The 23576-nt window shown below is 37.7% G+C and overlaps 1 protein-coding gene across 2 annotated transcripts in view; it reads left to right on the top strand.

Moving 5' to 3' along the window:
• RAB3C (RAB3C, member RAS oncogene family) overlaps nucleotides 1–23576 on the top strand; it is a 272068-nt gene that overhangs the window by 5527 nt on the left and 242965 nt on the right. For both annotated transcript variants that reach the window (XM_077751444.1, XM_077751445.1), the window contains exon 2: nucleotides 22132–22359. In XM_077751444.1, the coding sequence (XP_077607570.1) occupies nucleotides 22132–22359 (228 nt within the window). The remainder of the gene's footprint in view (nucleotides 1–22131; nucleotides 22360–23576) is intronic.

Genomic DNA, 23576 nt, shown 5'->3' with positions numbered 1-23576 from the left:
GTCTTGACTATGTCCTGAAACCTTGCTACATGTATATATTACTAGTAGATTTTTCTTTTAGATTGCTTAAGAATTTTATATATATATATATATTTTATTTCTAGGAGAGAGAGAGAGAGACAGCGTGAGCAGGGGAGGGTCAGAGAGAGAGGGAGTCACAGACTCTGAAACAGGCTCCAGGCTCTGAGCTGGCTGTCAGCACAGAGCCCGACGCGGGGCTCGAACCCACGAACCGCGAGATCATGACCTAAGCGAAAGTCGGACGCTTAACCGACTAAGCCACCCAGGCGCCCTAGATTGCTTAAGAATTTTACATAAACAATAGTATCATTTGCAAATAAAGGCAGTTTACTTCTTCTTTTCCAAAGACCTTTTATTTTTTTACCCTCTCTATTTCATTCCATAGGGTAGGGCATCCAATACAATGTTGAGTAGAAATGATGAACAGACCTCCTCATCTTGTTCTCAGTCTTAGGGGGAAGGCGTTCCAACTTTCACTACTAAGTATGAGCTCAGCTCTAGTTGTTATGTTGTTCTTGCTGTTGTTGTTATTTGTATGATTCCCTTATTATACTGAGAAAATTTCTTTTAGTTCCTCATTTGCTGAGAGTATTTGTTTTTTAACATTAAATGGGTTTTGATTTTTGTCAAAACCTTTTTTTTTTGCATCTTGTGGTGCTCACTTGATTAATCTCCTGTATTTTGTTGGATTACATTGATTGTTTTTTTTAGTTAATCTGGCATTCCTTAGGTAAACCCCCGTTAGCTACAGTGTATTTTTTTTTTTTCCTGTGTATTGCTGCTAGATTCAGTCTGATTATATTTCTTTGAGGATTTTTGCCTTCAAGTTAATGATGGATATTGGTGTATAATTTTCTCATAATACTTTTATGATATTATAATGTTGCATTTATGCACGCTTTATAAAACAAGCTGAGGAGTGTTCTTTTTACCCCTGTTTTCTGAATGATTTTGGTACCTAAGATTGGTCTATTTTGGTTCGTAAAGTGATAGAGTTCATATATGAAGCTATTGGAACCTAGAGTTTGCTTTGTGGAAAAAAATTTGAAACAACTTCAACTATCAAAATGTATACAAATATCTCTATCATTCAACTATCTATTGTATATATCTATCTGTCATCTGTAATTTATCTCCCTTTAGTATGTTGTGGTAGGAAGAATAGCCACCATCCCCCTTCCAAAGTTATCTGTGGCCTAATCCCTGGAACATATGAATAAATTATGTTACATAACAAAAGGGAGTTTGCAGATGTAATAAATGTTATGCATTTTAAAATAGGGAGATTAATTTGGATTATCTGCTAGGTCCAGTCTAATCACATGAGTTGTTAAGAGCAGAGACCTTTCTCTAGCTGTCCTCAGAGTGATGTGGCAGAAGGACAGTCAGAAATTTTAAGCATGAGGCTTGTTGCTTGAAGATGAAGATGTCTATATGTCAAAAGAGAGAGAGAGAGAGAGAGAGAAAGAGAGAGACAGAGAGAGATATCTCAGGCCCACAACCACAAGCAAGTGAGTTCTGCCAACAACTTACATGAGCCTGGAAGTCAGATTTTCCTCAGAGCCTCCAGGTAAGAATCCAGCCCTGCTAACACATTGATTGATTTGGCTGTGTCAGTCCTGAGCAGAGTAAGCAGAGGACCCAGCTGTGTCACACTATGTCCAGAGTTCTGACTCAAATAATAATTGGGTTTTGTTTTTAATATCCATTATAGCAGCAGTTGAAAACTAATTATGCGTGTATTAACTTTTTCTCTTTCATGTTGGGTCGGTTTTGGTAAATTTTATTTGTTACCTAATTTTTCAAATTTACTGACATAAAGTTATTCAGAATACTCTTATTATTTAATTTTTCTAGGATCTGTAATGATATCTCCTTTTTCACACCTATATTGGCAGTTTGAGTCCCCACTCCCAACATCGTACTAGATGTAAATCAGTATTATTAATACCCTCAACCAACTTTTGCCTTTGTTAACTTTTCTGTTATTTATTTTGTATTTTATTGATTTGGGCTTTTTAAAAATAACTGTGTTACTTATGCTTTAGTAGAACCTTTGTCAGTCTCCTCTGATTAGAAATTTAGATAACTCAGTTTAAATATTTCTGTTTTTTCTGTTTCTTTTTTCTGTTTTATTTATTTCTGAGATAGAGAGACAGCGTGAGCAGGGGAGGGTCAGAGAGAGAGGGAGACACAGAATCTGAAGCAGGCTCCAACTCTGAGCTGTCAGCACAGAGCCTGACGTGGGGCTCAAACCCATGAACTGCAAGATCATGACCTGAGTTGAAGTCGGACGCTTAACCGACTGAGCCGCCCAGGCGCCCCTAAATATTCCTTTTTTTCCCAATAGACATAGCCATTTAAAATAATAAATCTCCCTCTAAGTACTACTTTAGCTGATTCTCACAAATTTCTTTTTTCACTTTAGTTTTTTTGAGAGAGAGAGCACAAATGCAGCAGGGACAGAGAGAGAGAGGGCGAGAGAGAGTCCCAAGCAGGCTCTGCACTGTCAGTGAGAGCCCAATGCAGGGCTTGAACTCAAGAACCGGGATATCATGACCTGAGGTGACGTGGAACGGTTAACTGGCTGAGCCACCCAGGTGCCCTGACTCTCACAAATTTCTGAGTGTAGTGTTTGCCTTATATTTTGTTTCAAACTCTGGCCTTTTCTTTGTATTGTTTCCCTTCATCCATGGGTTTATAAGTATGCTGTTAATTTCCAAATATCTGGTTATTTTCCAGATATTTTCTTAATATGGATGTCTAACTTCTTTTGTTACCAGAGAACATATTGTTTAAGATTTCAATCTTTTGAAATTTTTGGACTTGGGTTTATGCTAGCATGTGGTCTCACTTTATGAGCATGCTATGTGTACTGTGCATGCTGTAGCTGTGAGATACAGTCATCAATGAATGTCACTTAAGTCATGGTATTGGTAAGATTATACATATCCTTATTGATTTTTGGTCTAGTTACTCTATCAATTACTGAGAAAAAATCTCCCATTATGATTATTAATTTATCTGTTTATCGTTTTTGTTCTTTTAGTGTTTGCTTCATATTTTTTTAATTTTTTTTAATTTTTTTAACTTTTTGCTTCATATTTTTTGAACTTATCAGATATGCATACATTTGTAATTGTGTCTTCCAGAAAAATTTTTCCTTTTTATTTTTGTGTAATGTTCCTTTATATCTCTGGCAATACTCCTTGCTTTAAAGTGTATTTAATCTGATATTAACGTAGACATTCTTGCTTTCTTTTTCTTTAAAGTTTGTTCATTCATTCATTTATTTAGAGAATGTGGGGAGAAAGGGCAGAGAGAGAGAGAGAGAGAGAGAGGGAAAGGGAGAGAGAATCCCAAGCATGTTCTGCACCGTCAGTGCAGAGCCTGACAATGGGCTTGCCCTCATGAACTGTGAGATTGTGACCTGAGCTGAAATCAAGAGTCGAACGCTTAACCCACAGAACCACCCAGTACCACAATACTCTTGCTTTCTTAGTAGTGTCAAATATATATATCTAAAGTAAATATAAATATAAAAAACTTTTATAAACGTATATATATATGATAGTTTTATTGCAGATGTATATATATAGTAAAAGTATGAATATATGCATATATATTCATATAAAAGTATAATTATGTATAGCTATAAAAGTACAAATATACTTTTATATGCATTTACACTTTTAATTTATATGTGTCTTTATGTTTAAAGTGTGAATCTTGTGGTCAGAATGGAGTTGGTGCTTCTGTTTTTAGCCAGTCTAGAAAATATCTGCCTTTTAATTGAATTTTTTGCCTGTTTTCATGTGTTGCAGTTATTGATACGGTTGAACTTAAAGCTCCCTTTTTGCTGTTTGTTTTTTATTCTGTTTTTTTTGTTTCTCTGTTTCTTCTTTTATGTCTTACTTTGATTAAATATTTGTAAGTATTTCATTTCATTTCCTCTGTTGGCTTTTTAACTATACATGTTTATATTTTTTTCTGGCGTTTATTCTAAGCATTGTAATAATGTATGTGCAACTTGTTATCTAGTCTACTTGGTATTGTACTACTTCACATCACATATGGTAGCTTTCCAGTAAGATAATTTCATTGACCTCATCCTTTGCAAAATTATTCAGTATTTTAAGTTATTTCATTGTCTGCTGATCTCCATCATGATATGAAGTCAGTTCTTCATATTACTGTATTATGGTGTTTGTCACTTTTTCTGTTTCTATTCAACTTTGAAGAGTTTACCTTATGGTGTGCCTAGATGTAGTTTTCTTTATATTTATTCAGCTTAGGGATTGAATGATGTTCTAATACATGTAAGTTCATGTTTTTCCCTCAGTTTGAAAAATATTTATGTATTGAGTTAAACATACTGCTACATTTAAATGGATACCACTGAATTGTATCACATATTCTTAAATACAGTCCATTTCTGGTTTCTCTTGACACTCTTCCCAGTTGTAGTCTTCTGCTGCTCCTGCTGCTGAGAGCAATGCCAGAAACTCTCTCTCAGTTCGAGCTTCAGAACGTAGTTTATGGAGGAACTTGTCAAAGTCATTCTTAGCTTTGTAGGGTTTCTTGGTAGCCTTCACCTGGAGTCTATTAAGCTCCTTGTCAATTCTTTCCTGCTGTTGTCTTAGGAGTTTTATTACATACTGTATCTTCAAATATTCTTCCATCCCATTATTTACTCTTTTAAAAAAATGTTTGTTTATTTTTGAGAGAGAGAGAGAGAGAGAGCACGTGAGCAGAGGAGGTGCAGAGAAAGGGAGACAGAATCCCAAGCAGGCTTCACACTGTCAGCACAGAGCTCAACGCTTGAACTTAAGTAACTGAGCCAACCAGGCACCCCCACATTTTTCTCTCTCTTTTTTTAAATGTTTTATTTATTTCTAGGAGACAGAGAGAGAGAGAGAGAGAGAGAGACAGCATGAGCAGCGGAGGGTCAGAGAGAGAGGGAGTCACAGACTGAAACAGGCTCCAGGCTCCGAGCTGGCAGTCCGCACAGAGCCCGACGCGGGGCTCGATCCCACGAACCACAAGATCATGACCTAAGCGAAAGTCGGACGCTTAACCGACTAAGCCACCCAGGCGCCCCATATTTTTCATCTGAGACTCCAGTTACATCTATATTATATTTTAGACACTGTTCCCTAAATCACTGAGGCTCTGTAGATTTTTTTCTATCTCTTAAATTTTATAGTTTCTGTTGATTTATTGTCACTGACTCTTTTGCTTTCTGTAGCCTTTTGATAAGCTCCTTGAGGTATTCTTCATTTAAGTTACTTTTGGGCTCAATGTTGTTTTTTTTTTTTTTTTTTTTTTTTACAATAGAAACATGTTGTCAAGAAAAGATACGTATAAGCTCTTGGAATGACATGTTTGGATATTGGAAGGGTTTAATAGGATTCATTTCTGGTATTGTACAGAAGCCAAAAAAAAACAAAAACAAAAAAAACCCAAACCACTGAGCTTCTCATCGAAATGGTGAGATAGAAATATAAATAATAATACTAGGGATTTGATTATTCCTTATAGATTTATGGGATGAAATATAAGTGATAGAAATTTATTTTGTGTATTTTATGTTATTTATTTATATAAACAAATACTTGCATTTACATTTTAATTTCTGTCATTTATATTTCTATTCGTCATTGCATTTGTGATGCTGCACTTTTTTCTTTGTGTCTTGAAAATAAAATTGTAGGGATGCATGAGTGGCTCATTTGGTTAAGTGTCCGACTTCAGGTCATGATCTCGTGGTTCATGTGTTGGAGCCCTGCATCAGGCTCTGTGCTGACAGTGCCTGCTTTGAATTCTCTTTGTCCCTTTCTTGCTGCCCCTCACTCACTTGCTTTCTTTCTCTCAAAACAAAGAAACAGACAAACAAACATTGAAAAAAAAAAGAGGTAAGGCAATGAACCTCTCATTGTTAGTCTGCCTGCTCTTAGTTTAACTTTAGCCCATCAAGGGCGTTATTTGTTAGTCATACAGTGGCTCAGATGCATGTCTGAGTCTTACCAATTTGAGAAACTTGCAAGCCAACACTGATGAATAATTTCTGTTCAAATGGCCATAGCTGCAGCGGCTTTCTAGAGCTTGGAGACAGAATATATATACCAATTAGCAAATAATGACTCTCACATGATACTCATCTATGATGTTAGCAATAAAAGATGGTTTTTCTTTTGAATGCTGTAATTCACTGAACACCTGTTCAAGTGTTAGGACTGATGAAAGGGAACAACGGGAACACAGTACACCTGTGGATATGAATGCTCTTTTATAACTGTGCATGGATGGACCTGTTCTTTGTAGCAAATAATAGTAGCAGTAGCATTTGAATGAAAAGCAGGGATGATTGTAACTTGCAAAGGGGCTTGGTAAGTCATTCAAATTGATGAACCTGCATGACATAGAAACACAAGTACATAAAATAATAACTCACCCCATTTCCCAAGAATGGTTCAGTTAGTCCCTTTGTGTCATAAGTGCATGTACAACGGGTGTTTGCTCCTATACATGACCTACCTTGATGAATGGAGTAAGAGAAGAGAAATGTCAGAATTTGGAATCTATAGCAAATCTCTGGAGGTATTTTTCAAGGGCTTACTTATTTAAAATAATTTTAATGTTTAAAAATGCTTATTATTTTTAAGATGTTTGATGTTTTAAAAATGTTTGGTGATAAAAATTTCTTAGGAAATACATATATTAATATGAAGATTTAGGCTTTTTTTCCCCAGTGGGAATTTTTAGAGTATTTTTCTGCATATTTTTAAGAGAGGCTTTTCACTATACCACAGAGTACTGAGTATATTTATTCTGTTTATGTTTTATTTTCTTCTCAGGAAGAAGTATTCTTACAAGAGATGTTCTTTACTTTGTGGTTTCAACTTGAACACTTGCCTCCTGTGGCTTTCAGGTGCTTTCTTATGGAGTGAGGGGAAGTAAAGTGCAAATGTGTGTTATTTTTAAAAATGACTGATGGGGAAAGTCAAGGCCAAATCCTTCAGAGCTGAGCAGTACAGAGCGTCATTTGCTCTGCAATTTGCTCTGCAAAATTAATTACTGCTTCTTATGATGCCATGCCTCCTCATACTCTGATGGAGACTTCCCAGTGAGTATCACTGGCTCTTAGAAGGTTCTGGCTCTTACCAGGGCTACGATAACAGAGTTCTCAGAAGTCAGCTTACCTAGGCAGGCTGGGCATTCTAGAGTATTGGAATTTCTTTGCAGAGTCAACATTATGGTGGTGAGATCTGTTGTCACTGTTGGCAGAAGGGGTTACTGGTGAAGACAGCCGCAGATAAAGTGCTAGAATCCCATTTTCCATTTTCCGTGGATCTCAGATTACTAAGTCTCCTCTTTTGTGTATCTCTGAGGCCTTGACAACATACACCTGCCCTGGTTTCCATGTGGACATTTATTAATCTAAAGAATGCCAAACCTGTCTGGTCAAAAGAATCACATAGGGTACTTTAAAAATTATAGATGCCTGGGTCAATACTGAATATTTTGATTCTGCAGAATTCAGGTATAGTTCCCGAGTTTTGGAAATCTAGGACCTAGTATATCCTATGAGAATCTAATTTTGTATTCCTGAATGAAAACGTATCCAACTAGAGAGAGCAGGTATTTGATAACAACATGTCTGCTATTTCTGACTACCAAGAAATGATGAGAAAGCTTCTGTTTATTTTATCTATACTTGAAACCATTTTTCAATGATTCTTTACATTTTATTGCTAAGAGAGAGTCCCTTTCATTTTTATAAATTGACAGATTGACATCTGCATATAGGAAGTATGAATGTGAAGAATACTTGCCAATTTTAAAAATATTTTAAACTCAATTTTGTTTTAAAAAAGGTGTATATGAGGAAGATGGTTTCTTGGCTATGTGGGGTCAGAGAGGGATGTGGGGCTTGGATTTTCTACCATTCCTCCTATTTGCCTGCCCTAGTCTGGGTGACCAACCATCCCAGCTCTCTGGGTTTTAGCCCTGAAAGGCCTGCAGTGTCCCAGGAAACCTGTCACTTTTGGAAAACCAGGAGAGCTGGTCACGGTTGCCACATCCCATAATCAGGACACTTGCAGTCTCCAATCCCAAGACCATTTCAGATTCTGTAGGTTAAGGGTCTTGTGCAGGCCTAGGATTCCCTTTTCTCTAGTCATTCACTTCCAAATCCCAAACTTTTGTTGCTCTTTCTTTTCTATTTCTCTTTTCCTATATGGAATTTTACTTTTGTGGAAACCCTTTGCCATTATTTTAGAAGGTTTTTGGGAAAGGATGGAGATAACCAGATTGTATGGAAGCTACTATTTATGTATATGTCTGTGTTTATATATGGAAGCCTCTTAATGATTTCTGCCCTTGAGATAATGATATTGTGGACTTAAAAACTCTGTTATTACTGAAATGTAATTAATATGAACATTGTTTAAATTTAAGCTGTATAACATGCTGATTTGATACATTTATATATTGTAATATGATTACCACTGTGGCATTAGCCAACCTCTATCAGGTTATACAATTGTCATTTCTTTTATGTATGTGCTGGTAACAATTAAGATCTAGTCTGTAAGCATAGACTTGCATAGCATAGCATAGCATAACCTTGAAGGTATGATACAGTACTGGTGTTTATAATGATATTGTGGGATTTGACGATTTACCAAATTTAATATCAGAAATTAGGGTGAACTTCACCTAAAACCAACTCTAAACCTGCATCAGAAGAGAGTTTCACCCCTCATTTGAGTTGCTGGAGCTTCCTTTCTCCCTTGAATACTTGAATTCTGCCCCCTTATTAGTCCAGACATGAAACTCAGCTCTCTCCCAGTTTCTACAAAAGCCCATTCATACCCAAGAGTTTCACGAGTTTAGTAATTCTCTACAAGTTCTTGGGCGGCCTCAATATCACAAGACAGGTCCTATCACAAGGCATGTGGCCGTTGGCCACGTATCCCTCCCCACAGCCTTTTTAGACCACAGAACACTTCTATGCACTCAGGTCTCAGCTTCTGTCCCAAGAGGTCTTTTGATGAGTGCTTTTTGTTCCGTGGCATAATATTTGAAGTGAAAGAGTAATGTGTTGATCTCAGTAATTATGAAACTCTACAGAGTGGAAGTGTTGGGTATCAAACCTCATGCCCTCTACAGTTAGGAAATGAGAGGAAGCAAATTCCATAAAATTGACCATTAGCATTTTCAGAGAGTAGCATCAGTGTGAGTTGGAGATGTGAGTGGGTTTAATCAAGGATATGACCCATGCCAACAATTTTACTTTGATGATCTTACCACAGTTCCTGTTTTATAGGTGAGGGGGTTACAGCTTAGCATACTTAGAAAAATAACAACAACAAAAAAAACCCTTAAAATCTTGAACAAGTTTATGCAAGTAGCAGCCTGACCATAGAGTATGTGCCTTTTATTCCATATTCACATCACATGAAGAATATAGTTTTCTTTTTCATGGAGGTATCTGCATGCACGTAATTTCAGAACCACTAGAAAAGAATTGGAATCGTGTTTTCCACCCTTTCTTCACACTGTGATTTATAAGGCATGGATTACTAGTAGCCAAGTACTCATCAGGACTGCACTAATGACTGTGTGGCTTCAGGATTCCTGAGGATGTGCCGGAGCCTCTGAGACTAGGGCGCTGCTTCTTTGCAACTGTCAGGATTGCATCCTCAGACTCTGGAGAGCTCTCCCACTCATGGGATTCTCTCTTCCCTGAAAACTTTGCTTTCCTTCTTCTCTCTATGGCCTGAGCATCTCCTTTACTGTGCTGCTGCATGGCCTCTGCACACACTCTCTTGCCCACTGGGAACCCTTTGTAACTATGCCAGGAGCGAGATAGAGTGTGGTCTTTGATACTAGTAGGAATAGTTTTTACATGGTTTGATAAATTCATTTTTCTTGACAGTGTAGAAACATCTAGACTTCCAAGAAGATTCAAAAACTATTATATTTCATTTTAAAATATATCAAATTTATGTCATGGCTTTCTTCAACAAAGGAATGTATTTTTCTAGCAGTAAAGAGAAGTGTCCTTACCTCTTTGAATATTCTCCACTGTGGTGGAAATTTGAAACTTGTTAGTTTGGTGAAGAGAAGGATGAATTAGCTGAATCCATATGTCTGTAACTCTGGAAGAACATGTTTGGTCCAGATAATGAGGACTCAGTATACAGGCTGAGAGAAAGCAAGATAACCTACTGACAAGCAAGGACCTCCTACTTAAGTTTCCTTTCAAATACCCTTAGTTTCTTCAAAATGGGGATAATGACTTTGGGTTCCTCTCTGGCACCTAAGGGACTTTTAAGTTGTCACTTTAATCCTCACATGAGAAAAAAAATGTTGGTGCCCCTGGGTGGCTCATTCAGTTAAGTGTCTGACTTCAGCTTAGGTCATCATCTTCCGATTCATGGGTTCAAGCCCCACATTGGGCTCTGTGCTGCAGCTCAGAGCCTGGAGGCTGCTTCAGATTCTGTGTCTCCCTTCTCCCTCCCCTCCTGGTCTATTTCTCTCTCTCTCTCAAAAATAAACATTAAAAAAAGTAAAAATTACCAACTCTTAGATTCACCAGAGAGTTGAGGTCATAGAAAAATGCTGCCCCTTAGGTTGGTGAGACAGATAACCGGATAAAGAGAATCTCAAATTCCTGGGGCAGAGACTTTCATGGGAGCCAGTACTGAGGTAGGAAAATGTGAAGTGTAATTGATGGATTGCTGGTGCCTCATTGTAGGCAAATCTAAGGGATAAAAGCTCTAGCTGGTGCAGTTTGGTGGCGCCGGGGTAGAGACACACTTTGTGAATTTTACCTGCAGAGCCCTGTCAGGCTCTCACAGTGAGGATTAGAGAAAATCTCCTCATGCTTCTGGCAGGGGGAGAGAAAAGAAGTCCTTTTTAAATACATACAGTTTCTCTGACATGGGGTTACTAATAGATAGTGAAATCCTGGGGATGTAACAAGATTAGGTGTGATAATATATGGAAAGCATATAGCACAGGGCCTCTAAGGGCTGTTACTGCAGTGACTTTACCATCTTTCCGGATGTAAGCTGACCGTTATATCATCTACTATAAAAGCTGTGCAGGACATAGAGATCCAGAAGTGGGCTGAAAGGAGTGTTGTGAAATTTGGCCTGAGCAGTACCTTTAAAATACACGGTGATTTGCATCTTGGAAGCGTTACTATCATTTGGCATACCATCATATACATTCTCCCGTGAGTCCCATGAAAGAGTAATTCACTTCCTGCTGACAAAGAAAAGAGACAAGGGAAGTTTCTGAACGCTGCCTTGCTTTTCCAGGCCTTTTACTTCAGGGCCCAGGTTAGAGTTTGAATTATCCTGTGCCTTGGCTGCTTCCAGTTTTGGGAGGGCATCTTCTCAGCTAAGTGGTGCTGTGTCCACAGTGGCGTGAGTGGTGTTTTATTGCTTCTCACCTGGCTCGTTCCAGAGCAGACAGCAGCAGACACACACACACACACACACACACACACACACACACACACACACAGAAATTGCTAGCCAGAGACTGCATAGAACATCACAATTCTGGTCCATTCAGAGAGACAGACAGGGAGGTGACAGAGTTCACAGACCAGGATCTTCCCAGGAGAAACCCCCCTGGGGGCCAGATGACAGACATCTGGGAACCTTAACTTTTCATATTCTCCTTGTTGGTTTTACATTTCCAGTCTTGACTTTAGAGCTCTCAGGAATAATTCTTTTTATTGTGATTTTTATTTTTTTTCCCAGGCAACAGCGACTGAGGTTTGAAACTACTTCGTGTATTGCTTCAGTTCTAATACATATGCCCCATCCTTGCTTTTATCCTTCCAGTTTCAAAGAAGTGCATGGCCTTTTCTGGGTGATTTATCCTCCTTCATCTTCCCAACTGCCCCTCAGGCTGTTATCAGTAGTAGTAGTGGGAACACAGTAAATTTAAAATGACTTATTTTTCTGTTTCTCATGAGATCCACAAAATGGCTTAGTACAATTTGGATTCTTAAGTGCCCAGGGGAATCCCTGAAAATAATTTGCTTTTCCCTTTTATTTTGAAAAACAAATGTCAAAAGTTCTGAAGTGGGTTGTGATTGCATGTGTTAGTCAGAGGTAATCTACTTGGTCCCTAGTCAGGAGGACTTCTGGGGAAACTAGAATTGAAATTAAAACTGGCACATCGATTAAATCCATGATCTGTTCACTTGAAATTGAACCAAAGAATACCTAGCAGGGCAACACTGGGGTTTCTCAAGACCCAACACCCAGAGCTTAAGGATTTGCTTTAAATTTGCTGAATTCCTTGACATATTGTAGAAATCGCATCTACAGATCTATGTATATTTAGCAGGGTAAAAAGTGTATTGTTGTTTGTCTACAAACTGATTAGCATTTTGACCAGAGCCGTAAATGAATAAGTCAAATGCATACTGATCAGACTTAGGGATGGAACAAATCTGGAAGGGATAAGTAATGTTTTTGATGAAAGGACATAAAATTATCAGATCAGAATTGAATTGCAAATACAATGAACAAGAGGAAATGTAATAGGGTACATATAAAGGTTAGCATTTCCATTAAAAAAGAATCAATTGCCCAAGTATAGGATAGGGATGGGTAGACCTATGCTTACTACAGTTAATGTGAAAAACGTCCTGAGCATTAGAGAAGACTTTATTAAGTCAATTGTGATAAAATATAATAGCCTCATTTTACTCTGTATCTGGAATATTGTGAGCAATTTTGGGGGCCACTCATGGGACTTTGATACCTGAAGAGATGTCAGGTTAATCTAGCAGGATGTGTGGGATTTTTTGGACCTGCCTTGTGTGGGGAAAGGAGTATGGCAGGTGGGATCATGCAAGCAAGAGAAAGCATATGTTGTTCCTCCATTCCCTGAAGTTCTTTCAGATGGGAGAGGAGTCAACTCCCTTCATATAGAAGGCAGAATCTAGGGGCACCTGCGTGGCTCAGTTGGGTAAGCATCTGACTTCTGATTTTGGGTGAGGTCATGATCTCACTGTTTTCAAATTGAGCCCCACATGGGACTCCATGGTGCACATGAAGTCTGCTTAAGATTCTCTCTCTCTTCCTCTGCCCCTCCCCTGCTCTCCTGTGTTTGTGCATGCACTTGTGCACGCATCCTCTTTCTTTCTCTCTCAATACATATATATACACGGCAGAATCTAGACCACATCAGAAAAAGCTATAGGGAAGTAGATTTTAACTTAAATCTAAGAAAGGAATTTCTAACAATTGCAGTTGTTCTGCAGTGAGATATCGTGCTTCACAACCTCCTAAACTTTTTGTTACTTTGTGTCAAAGACCAGACATTCTGAGATGCTCACATGCCAGCAGAAGGGACTCTTGGAATGGGTAGAAAGTTGGACTACCTCAAAGATTCTTTCCAACTCTGTGATTGTGGTTTAATTAATTCAAGATGAATGCAATTTAAAGAGTCATTTTTATATATCTTTTTTGAAATCTGACTGACCTTCTGGGAAGTTACTTCATGTGTACTTATGTTTTCAAATTTCAGTTATATTTTCTGATGAAAACTATGAAAATGTTCACATGACGTAGTATTTAGAAGTGTCAGCAAATTGGCATAGTGACTATAAGTACCTTTGATGTTTATATACTGTCAAACCACTTCATTTTGTTCTCAGCAAGATTAGGGAAGTTTGTTAATCCTCTGGGCCAGGATTTGTTTCATTATTCTGAAGTTTAAAGTAACACCTATACTTTCCCAGTGCACAACTTTTTGGGTCTTGGTGAATATTTTTTTAGAATAGTTTTATTTATTTTTTATGAATATAATTTATTGTCAAATTGGCATACATACAACACCCAGTGCTCATCCCAACAAGTACCCTCCTCAGTGCTCATCACCCAATTTCCCTCACGCCCACCCTCTCATCCATCCTTAGTTGGTTCTCTGTATTTAATAGTCTCTTGTGATTTGCCTCCCTCCCTCCCTCTCTGTATCTATTTTTCCCCCTTCCTTCTCCCATGGTCTTCTGTTCATTTTCTCAAGATTTACATAGGAGTGAAAACATATGATATTTGTCCTTCTGTGACTGACTTATTTCACTCATCATAATATGTTCCAGTTCCATCCATGTTGCTGCAAATGGCATGATTTCATTCTTTTTAATTGCCAAGTAGTATTCCATTGAATATATAAACCACATCTTCTTTATCCATTCATCAGTTGATGGACATTTAGGCTCTTTCCATGATTTGGCCATGGCTGACAGTGCTGCTATAAACATTGAGGTACACGTGCCCCTCTACATCAGCACTCCTGTATCCCTTGGTTAAATTCCTAGTATTGCTCTTGCTGGGTCATAGGGTAGCTCTATTTTTAATTTTTTGAGGAACCTCCACACTGTTTTCCAGAGCAGCTGTGCCAGTTTGTATTCCCACCAGCAGTGCAGGAGGGTTCCTGTTTCTCCACATCCTCACCAGCATCTGTAGTTTCCTGATTTGTTCATTTTAGCTGCTCTGACCTGTCTGAGGTGATACCTCACTGTAGCTTTGATTTATATTTCACTGATGAGGAGTGATGTTGAGCATCTTTTCATGTGTCTGTTGGCTGTCTGGATGTCTTCTTTGGAGAAGTGTCTTCTCATGTCTTCTGCCTATTTATTTCTTCATGGGATTATTTGTTTTTCAGGTGTTGATCTTGGAAAGTTCCTTATAGATTTTAGATACTAGCTCTTTATCCAATATGTCATTTGCAACTATTCTCATTCCATCAGTTGCCTTTTAGTTTTGTTGATTGTTTCCTTTGCCGTTCAGAGGCTTTTTATCTTGATGAGGTCCCAATAGTTCATTTTTGCTTTTATTCCCTTTGCCTTTGGAGATGTGTCAAATAAGAAATTGCTACGGCTGAGGTCAAAGAGGTTGTTGTCTGCTTTCTCTTCTACATTTTTGATGGTTTCCTGTCTCACTTTTAGGTCTTTCATCCATTTTGAGTTTATTTTTGTGTATGGTGTAAGAAAGTGTTCTAGTTTCATTCTTCTGCATCTTGCTGTCCAGTTCTCCCAGCACCTATGCTATCTTTTTTCCATTGGATATTCTTTTCTGCTTTGTCAAAAATTAATTGGCCATACATTTGTGGGTCCAATTCTGGGTTCTGTATTCTGTTACACTGATCTGAGTTTCTGATTTTGGGCCAGTAGCATACTGTCTTGATGATTACAGCTTTGTAGTAGAGGCTGAAGTCTGGGATTGTGATACCTCCCATTTTGGTTTTCTTCAATATTACTTTGGCTCTTTGTGGTCTTTTGTGGTTCCATACAAATTTTATGATTGTTTGTTGTATCTTTGAGAAAAATACCACTGCAATTTTGATTGAGATTGCATTGAATGTGTAGATTGCTTTGGGTAGTATTGACATTTTAACAATATTTATTCTTCTAATCCATGAGCATGAAATGTATTTCCATTTCTTTGTGTCTTCTTCAATTTCCTTCATAAGCTTTTTATAGTTTTCACTTATATAGGTCTTTTACATCTTTGGTTAGGTTTATTCCTAGGTATTTTATGGTTCTTCACGCAATTGTAAATGGGATCAGTTTCTTTATTTCTCTTTCTGTGGCTTCATTATTGGTGTATAAAAATACAACTGATTTCTGTACCCTGCAGCTTCACTGATTTCATGTATCAGTTCTTGGAGTCTTTGGGTGGAGTCTTTCAGGTTTTCCATGTAGCGTATCTTGTTGCCTGCGAGAAATGAAAGTTTGACTTCTTTGCCAGTTCTGATGCCTTTTATTTCATTTTGTTGTCTGATTGCTGATGCTAGGACTTCCAGCACTATGTTATACAACAGTGGTGAGAGCGGACATCCCTGTAGTGTTCCTCTTCTCTGGGGGAAAGCTCTCAGTTTTTCCCCATTGAGGATGATATTAGCTGTGGGCTTTTCATATATGGCTTTTATGATGTTTAAGTATGTTCCCTCTATCCCAACTTTCTTGAGGATTTTTATTAAGAAAGGGTGTTGTATTTTGTCAAATGCCTTTTCTGCATCTATTTACAGGATCATATGGTTCTTATCTTTTCTTTTATAAATGTGATATATCACATTGATTGATTTGCAGTTATTGAACCAGCCCTGCAGCCCAGGAATGAATCCCACTTGATCATGGTGAATAATTTTTTTTAATATGCTGTTGAATTTGATTTCCTAGTATCTTGTTGAGAATTTTTGCATCTGTCTTCATCAGGGATATTGGTCTGTAGTTCTCCTTTTTTGTGGGGGTCTCTGTCTGGTTTAGAATCAAGGTAATGCTGTCTTCATAGAATGAGTCCCAAACTTTTGCCTCCTTTTCTGTGTTTTGGAGCAGCTTAATAAGGATAGGTATGAACTCTGCTTTAAATGTCTGGTAGAATTCCCCAGGGAAGCCATGTGGTCCAGGACTCTTATTTGTTGGGAGATTTTTGATAACTGATTCAGTTTCTTCACTAGTTATGGATTTGTTCAAATTTTCTATTTCTTCCTGTTTGAGTTTTGGTAGTGTGTGGTGTCTAGAAACTTAGTCATTTCTTCCTGTTTGTTGGCATATAATTTTTCATAGTATTTCCTGATAATTGCTTGTATTTCTGAGGGATTGGCTGTAAATCCATTTTCATTTGTGATTAATCTCCTTGGGTCCTCTCTCTTTTCTTTTTGAGAAGCCTGGCTAGAGGTTTGTCAATTTTGTTTATTTTTTGAAAAAACTAAGTCTTGGTTTCATTGATCTGTTCTAATGATTTTTTGGATTGTGTATTGTTTATTTCTGCCCTGATCTTTATTATTTCTCTTCTTATGCTGGGCTTGGGGTGTGTTTGTCGTTCTGCTTCTAAGTTCCTTTAGGTGTGCTGTTAGATTTTGTATTTGAGATTTTTCTTGTTACTTAAAATAGGCCTGGATTACAATGCATTTTCCTCTTAGGACTGCCTTTGCTGCATCCAAAAGGGTTTGGATTGTTGTGCTTTCATTTTCATTTGTTTCCATATATTTTTTAATTTCTTCTTTAATTGCCTGGTTGACCCATTTGTTCTTTAATAGGATGTACTTTAACCTCCATGCTTTTGGAGGTTTTCCAGACTTTTTCTAGTGGTTGATTTCAAGTTTCATAGCATTGTGATCTGACAGTGTGCATGTTATGATCTCAATTCTTTCGTATTTATTGAAGGATGTTTTGTGATCCAGTATGTGATCTGTCTTGGAGAATGTTCCATGTGCACTCGAGAAGAATGTATATTTGGTCACTTTTAGAAAAGTTCTAAATAAATCTTTTAAGTCTTTCTGGTCCAGTGATCCATTCAGAGCCATTATTTATTTATTTATTTTCTGTCTAGATGATCTGTCCATTGCTGTAAGTGGAGTATTAAAGCCCCCTGCAATTACCACATTCTTACCGATAAGATTGCTTAAGTTTGTGATTAGTTGTTTTATATATTTGGGTGCTTTCGAATTTGGTGCATAAACATTTATAATTGTTAGCTCTTGGTGAATAGACTCCATAATTATTATATAATGCCCTTTTTCATCTCTTGTTAGTCTTTAGTTTAAAATCTAGTTTCTTTAATATAAGTATGGCTACTCCAGCTTTCTTTTGACTTCCAATAGCATGGTTCTCCATCCCCTCACTTTCAATCTGAAGGTGTCCTCAGGTATAAAATGGGTCTCTTGTAGACAGAAAATAGATGGGTCTTGTTTTTTTTTTTTCTTTTCTTATCCGTTATGATTCCCTGTGTCTTTTAACAGGAGCATTTAATCCATTTACATTGTGTTATTATTGAAAGATATGGGTTTAGAGTCATTGTGTTATCTGTAGATATCATGCTATATTTCAGCAATGTCTTTGGTCCTTTGTGGTCTTTGCAGTACTCACAGCCGCCTTTAGGATCTCTTGTAGGGCTGGTTTAGTGGTGATGAATTCTTTCAGTTTTTGTTTCTTTGGGAAAACTTTTATCTCTCCTTCTATTCTGAAGGATAAGCTTGCTTGATAAAGAATTCTTCACTGTGTGTTTTTCCTATTCATCACATTGAAAATTTCCTGCCACTCCTTTCTGGCTGCCAAGTATCAGTAGATAGATCTGCTACTACCCTTATGTGTCTCCTCTTGTAGGTTAAGGCCTGTTTATCCTTGGCTGCTTTCAGAATTCTCTCTTTATCTTTGTATTTTGCCAGTTTAATTATGGTATGTCATACAGAAGATCAGTTCAAGTTACATCTGAAGGGAGTTCTCTGTGCCTCCTGAATTTCAGTGTCTGTTTCTTCTCCACATTGGAGAAGTTCTCAACTATGATTTGTTCAAGCAGACCTTCAGCCTATTTCTCTCTTCTTCTCTGAAACTCCTATGATACGGATATTGTTCCGTTTCATTGAGTCACTTAGTTCTCTGATTGCCCCCTCGCAATACAGAGTTTTTAAAATTTTTTTCTAAGCCTCATCTTTTTCATAATTTTATCTTCTATTTCACCTATTCTTCTCTCTGCCTCTTCAATTCTGGCTGTCACCACTTCTAGTTTATTTTGCACCTCATTTACAGCATTTTATAATTCATCCTATTTTTTCATCTCTGCAGCAATAGATTCTCTGCTCTCTTCTATGATTTTTTCAAGTCCAGCAATTAATCTTATGACTATTATTCTAAATCCTTGTTCAGTTATATTGTTTATATCTGTTTTGAGCAATTATTTCACTCTCATTTCTTCTTGGAATTTCTTTTCACGGCAATTCTTCCGTTTAATCATTTTGGCCGTTTTCTGTCCTTTATGTGTTTTAAAAGCTTGTCATGTGTCCTGCACCTGTGAACACTGTATTTAAAGAGGGGTCATACACTGTCCAGGGCCTGTCCCTTCAGGAGGTATTACTTGCTCTCTGTTGTTGTGAGTTTGGTTACTTTATCTCCCTACTTGTAGGGATATTTTGAACCCTTCACTAGATGTGCTTTGATTTCTTCGTTGAAGTAGTTCTATGGCCATTCAGGTTCTCCTGGTGGGTCCCTGGAAGCACGATTGTCTCTTTTCATTCTGGACTTTTGGAGTTCAAAGTCCTTTAGCTTCAACACTGCATTGTTTGTGAGACGAGGGAACTTTGGATTTCCCTGCTTTTCCACCATGTTGGCTCTTTGTGATTCTTACTGGGGATGTAAATCAGGAAATAGTAAGAAAAAATTGCCTCCAAGAATAGTGTTAGGAAACTTTTCTAATTAGTCCTTTAGAGGCTCTGGATACAACTACTTATTTACCAGCTTTGTCTTCCTGCATCATAGATACCCTCTGTGTTCCCACTATCTTATTTGCTGCTGACACCACAAAGTATATCAGCCCTTGAAATTGAACCACTTCAATTTATCTTACCAGAGAATGCCCCAGGATGGTTTTCTCTTCTAAATCTCTATAATTACATTTAAAAAGTCTGATATTGATAATGTTAATGCTTCTTCAGGTTTTGGAATAAGACTTGGGATTGATAAAGGCTGTCTTTGTCACATTTTTCTGTGAGGCATCCTAGAGATACACAGGACTCAGTTGGATACCACCTGAGAGTGATAGAGTGCACCGTATGGTAGGCTAGCTGGCTGAGTATGGGCAGCTCTAGGAAAGGTGTCGTGTCTGTTTTCTGACTGTGGTGTAGCTGAACATTTTTCTTCCAGAACCTAGCATCTAGGCTTGTTCATATAAAATATGGTAGAAAGATCTTCTTAACAAAGGCCATTTGCAGGCCTGCCTGAACTTAACATTTCCATAAGAGGAGGAGAGGTAGTATTAACTGATGAAAGGACAATGTCTGCAGGAATAGGGGTACTACACAAGAACAGTTTCCTGACTTCAGAAGACATCAGAGCAAGACATCATTGTTCAAACGTGTAGTCCAGAGTTATGGTCATAATTTTGTAAGACCAAAATAGGCTGCTCGTGTTGGCATAGGCTTACCTTAGAATGTAGACCCCTGGGCCAGAAAGGAAAATCATGATATCTGCCTGTTTTTGTGTCCCAGTTTTGCATATTGGCAAACACTCAGTGCAAGTTGTAATTATTGAAGACATTGGTGTGGTTACATGGACTTAAAAAGACAAATGTTTAAGCTTACATTTAATAAGAGTGTGTGAAGTGCAATCAAAATTTTTATTGCCCTTAAGTTTAATAATATATACAGATTTTCTTTTTGTCCTTATTCTTATACATGTAACTATGTTCTATTACTGGCACTAAGAATTTGTAGGAAGAGAGTATGTTATCTCACCATCTCCTTTTCCCGCTTTCCCTCAATTGTTTATAGACACATTCGTGTGATTTCAACAATTAATGTCTTAGATGAGGGTGAGCACTATTTACTGTTTCAAGCATCCTACCATCTTCTGAGGCTTCTTTCTTTGCTACATTTCCCAAGAGAAAGATTTTTTAATCAGGTTTTATTGGAAATGAAAAAGGCCTGTCTGTCTAGCCTAGCACCATCCAATAGAATTTTCTGCAGTTATGCCATTGCTGTGTACCTGTGCTGTCCAATACTGTAGCTCCTGGCCTCCTGTGGCTGTTGTGCATTTGAAATGTGGGTAGGGTGACTAAGGAACTGAATTCCAAATTTTATTTGATTTTAATTAATTTAGATATAAATAGGTATTTGTGCCTAGTAGCTACCATTTTGGGGTATATTGGACAGCACAGTGATTGCCAGAGAATTCATAGCACCAGAAAATGTAAGTAAGTGCACTAATCAGTGGAATTTACCATTCGAAATGCTCTTTTTCTCTACTGAGCCAGTGGTACTTAGAAGTAAAACAGCATCTGCTTTGATGGATGTTAAGATGGTCCTCAAAAGAGTGAAAAAATCCACATCTGTGTAAATCATTTATAATAATAAAGATTATTCTTTATGCTATACTAGGTGCTTTACATGTCTGCTTTCCAGATATATCATCTGTTATTTCACAAGTGTTCTAAGTTAGATAATAATTATTTCCATGTCAAGTAAGAGAAAAAACTGAGACACACCATTTTAAAATAATAAACCAACATCAAAGTCATACAGCTAGGAAATAGTGGAGCCAAGGTATGAACCCAGCTAGGATTCTTCACTGATGCATTTCATAATTCGTATTTCCTACTTTATCTTTTAGAGCACAAGTGTATATTTCCGTAGTCATTATTAAGAAACAGGGTAGAGTTTAATAACATGAGCCCTGTCACTATTTGATTGTCTTCCAGTACTCATACCCGTGTGAACTTGAGCACATTACCTAATAATAGCTCTGAGCCTCAGTTTTCTCATTGTCATATGAATCTACCTCGTTGGGTTGTTGTGAGGTTTCAATAAATTTCTCACACTACGTTTGAACCATAAATACTTGCCATTGCCATTTTTTCATGTTTATTTATTTTTGAGAGAGAGAGAGAAACTGAGCGTGAGCAGGGAAGGGGCAGAGAGAGAGAGAGGGAGACACAGAATCCAAAACAGGCAGTCCAGGCTCTGAGCTGTCAGCACAGAACCTGACATGAGGCTTGAACCCACAGAACTGAGCCAAAGTTGCACACTTAACTGCCCAGACGCCCCTTGCTATATTCATTTTTAATTTGAATGTCACTACCATTTATTTTAGTATGTTGATTTAGTATGATGTTAATAGATGAAATAGACACATGCTTTGGCTGCACTTTCCTAGGAAATAAGAGAGACTGTAATAATTCAGATAAGTCAGTAAGAAACACCCTGCTGTTCAGCCACTTTGGTGTGTCCATCACTGGGATTATAAAGTTTCAGTGCCCACATGCTCTGGCCCGTTCCTCATATCTCTGCTTTTCATGTAACCCTCATAGATGTCGCCTTTGGTGTCTTTGATTGGTTCTGAATGCTGAGCAGTGACAAACACCAACACAGCTGGAAAGAGCTGTAAGATTTGCTGTTCTGTCTTCCAGCAGGGAATTATTGCCATGGATACCAGCATCAGAGGAAAACTGGGGAGCATTCTCAACTGGTCTCTTGAGTGGTCTGGCATCTGTTTCTGGCAAGGCCAATAATGAGTGTGCTGCTAGTTTCATATTAAATGGAAGACTGATCCTCATCTTTTTTTTTTTTTAATCACAGATGGCCTCTTCCCAAGATGCCAGGTATGGCCAGAAAGACTCTTCTGATCAGAACTTTGACTACATGTTCAAATTGCTCATCATTGGCAATAGCAGTGTGGGAAAAACATCTTTCCTGTTCCGTTATGCGGATGACTCCTTTACATCTGCATTCGTCAGCACGGTTGGGATCGATTTCAAAGTAAAAACTGTATTCAAAAATGAAAAGAGAATCAAGCTTCAGATTTGGGTAAGTGACTGTGAAATGACAGTGTTCTTCAGTCTGTGGCATTGAACACATATGTATGCAAAGAAAACGCTTTCTACCTTGTTCTGTCTCCGTGGGTCCACAGGCTCCATTTCCAGGTTCTTAGCTTAGAAAATTCTGTTTCAAAGACAGTAGAATGATGCCTCTTTAAGGCATGAAGACAGAACTGTGCCTTATTGTCAAGTGATGCTTCTTAGAGTCTTCAGAAGAAAGAAAATCAAATCCAAATATGTGTTGTGTTGGTGGTAGAAGGAACACTCAACGAGAATCCAGGCTCTGTCTTTTATGATCTGTGTGACCTTGAACGAGACTGTGGATCTCTCTATGCCACTTTTGTAATCCACAAAATAGGCAAAGTCAGTCTAGCCTTTTAGATCATAGGGAGCATCTTGTCCTGGGTGGGCATTGTAAAGAAAAGGTAAATGACCAAATATAGAGAAAACCTAGGTTTGGTCCCTTTATAAAGCCCCCCACAAAACTTTGAACATGGTCTATTTATCTTTCACAGACTTTGTTTTCTCAGCTCTAAGAGTTAGGTTTATGCACACAAGCAAAACAAAACAAATGAAATAAAATATTTGTTCTCAACAGGGTTTTCCTCTAAGCAGGTTTCCCAGTAACTTTTGAGATCATTTGGCCAACTTTCTGCCCCTTCCCACCCCTGCAGAAGATCAAAATTTCTTTAACTAGATTGTTGGGATAAACTTAGGACAATAGCAAGTGAGCAGCAGAGGAAAAATGTATGTGGGTAACAGGTTTAAGGTAATATAAGAATGAAATATGTTATTGACACCAAAAGAGATTTATGTAGTAAGCATTTTATGTATATCATATTTCCGCATGAATTTCTGCAGTAAGTTTTGGCCCCTTTTCCTTGTTTATTTGTGCCTCTGTCACTCAGATTAACTTGGGCTGTAAACAGGTATTTTCTCCCAAGAGATATTTCCTACCATCTTCTGAGACAATTCTGGTATCTACTACCATTATGTGCTAGCCTCAGGGGACATTTGTAGGACCGATGATAAATCTCCCCTCTCAAAAATGGAGAATTGAAAGAAAGATAAATACCAGAATGCAGAATTTAAACTTTAAAAAAAAAAAAAAAGTAACACTTTATTTAAATATCTGCATGAACTGAGTGACCTTTAAGTATCTTAAAGCTCTTAGGAGCAACTTTAAATATATAGGTATGTACACAG

This window comes from Crocuta crocuta, unplaced genomic scaffold (assembly GCF_008692635.1).
Source record: "Crocuta crocuta isolate KB4526 unplaced genomic scaffold, BGI_CrCroc_1.0 scaffold91-1, whole genome shotgun sequence".
NCBI classification, from domain to species: domain Eukaryota; kingdom Metazoa; phylum Chordata; class Mammalia; order Carnivora; family Hyaenidae; genus Crocuta; species Crocuta crocuta.
Note: the sequence above shows the minus strand (reverse complement) of the source record. Positions and strands in the feature narration are given on the sequence as shown.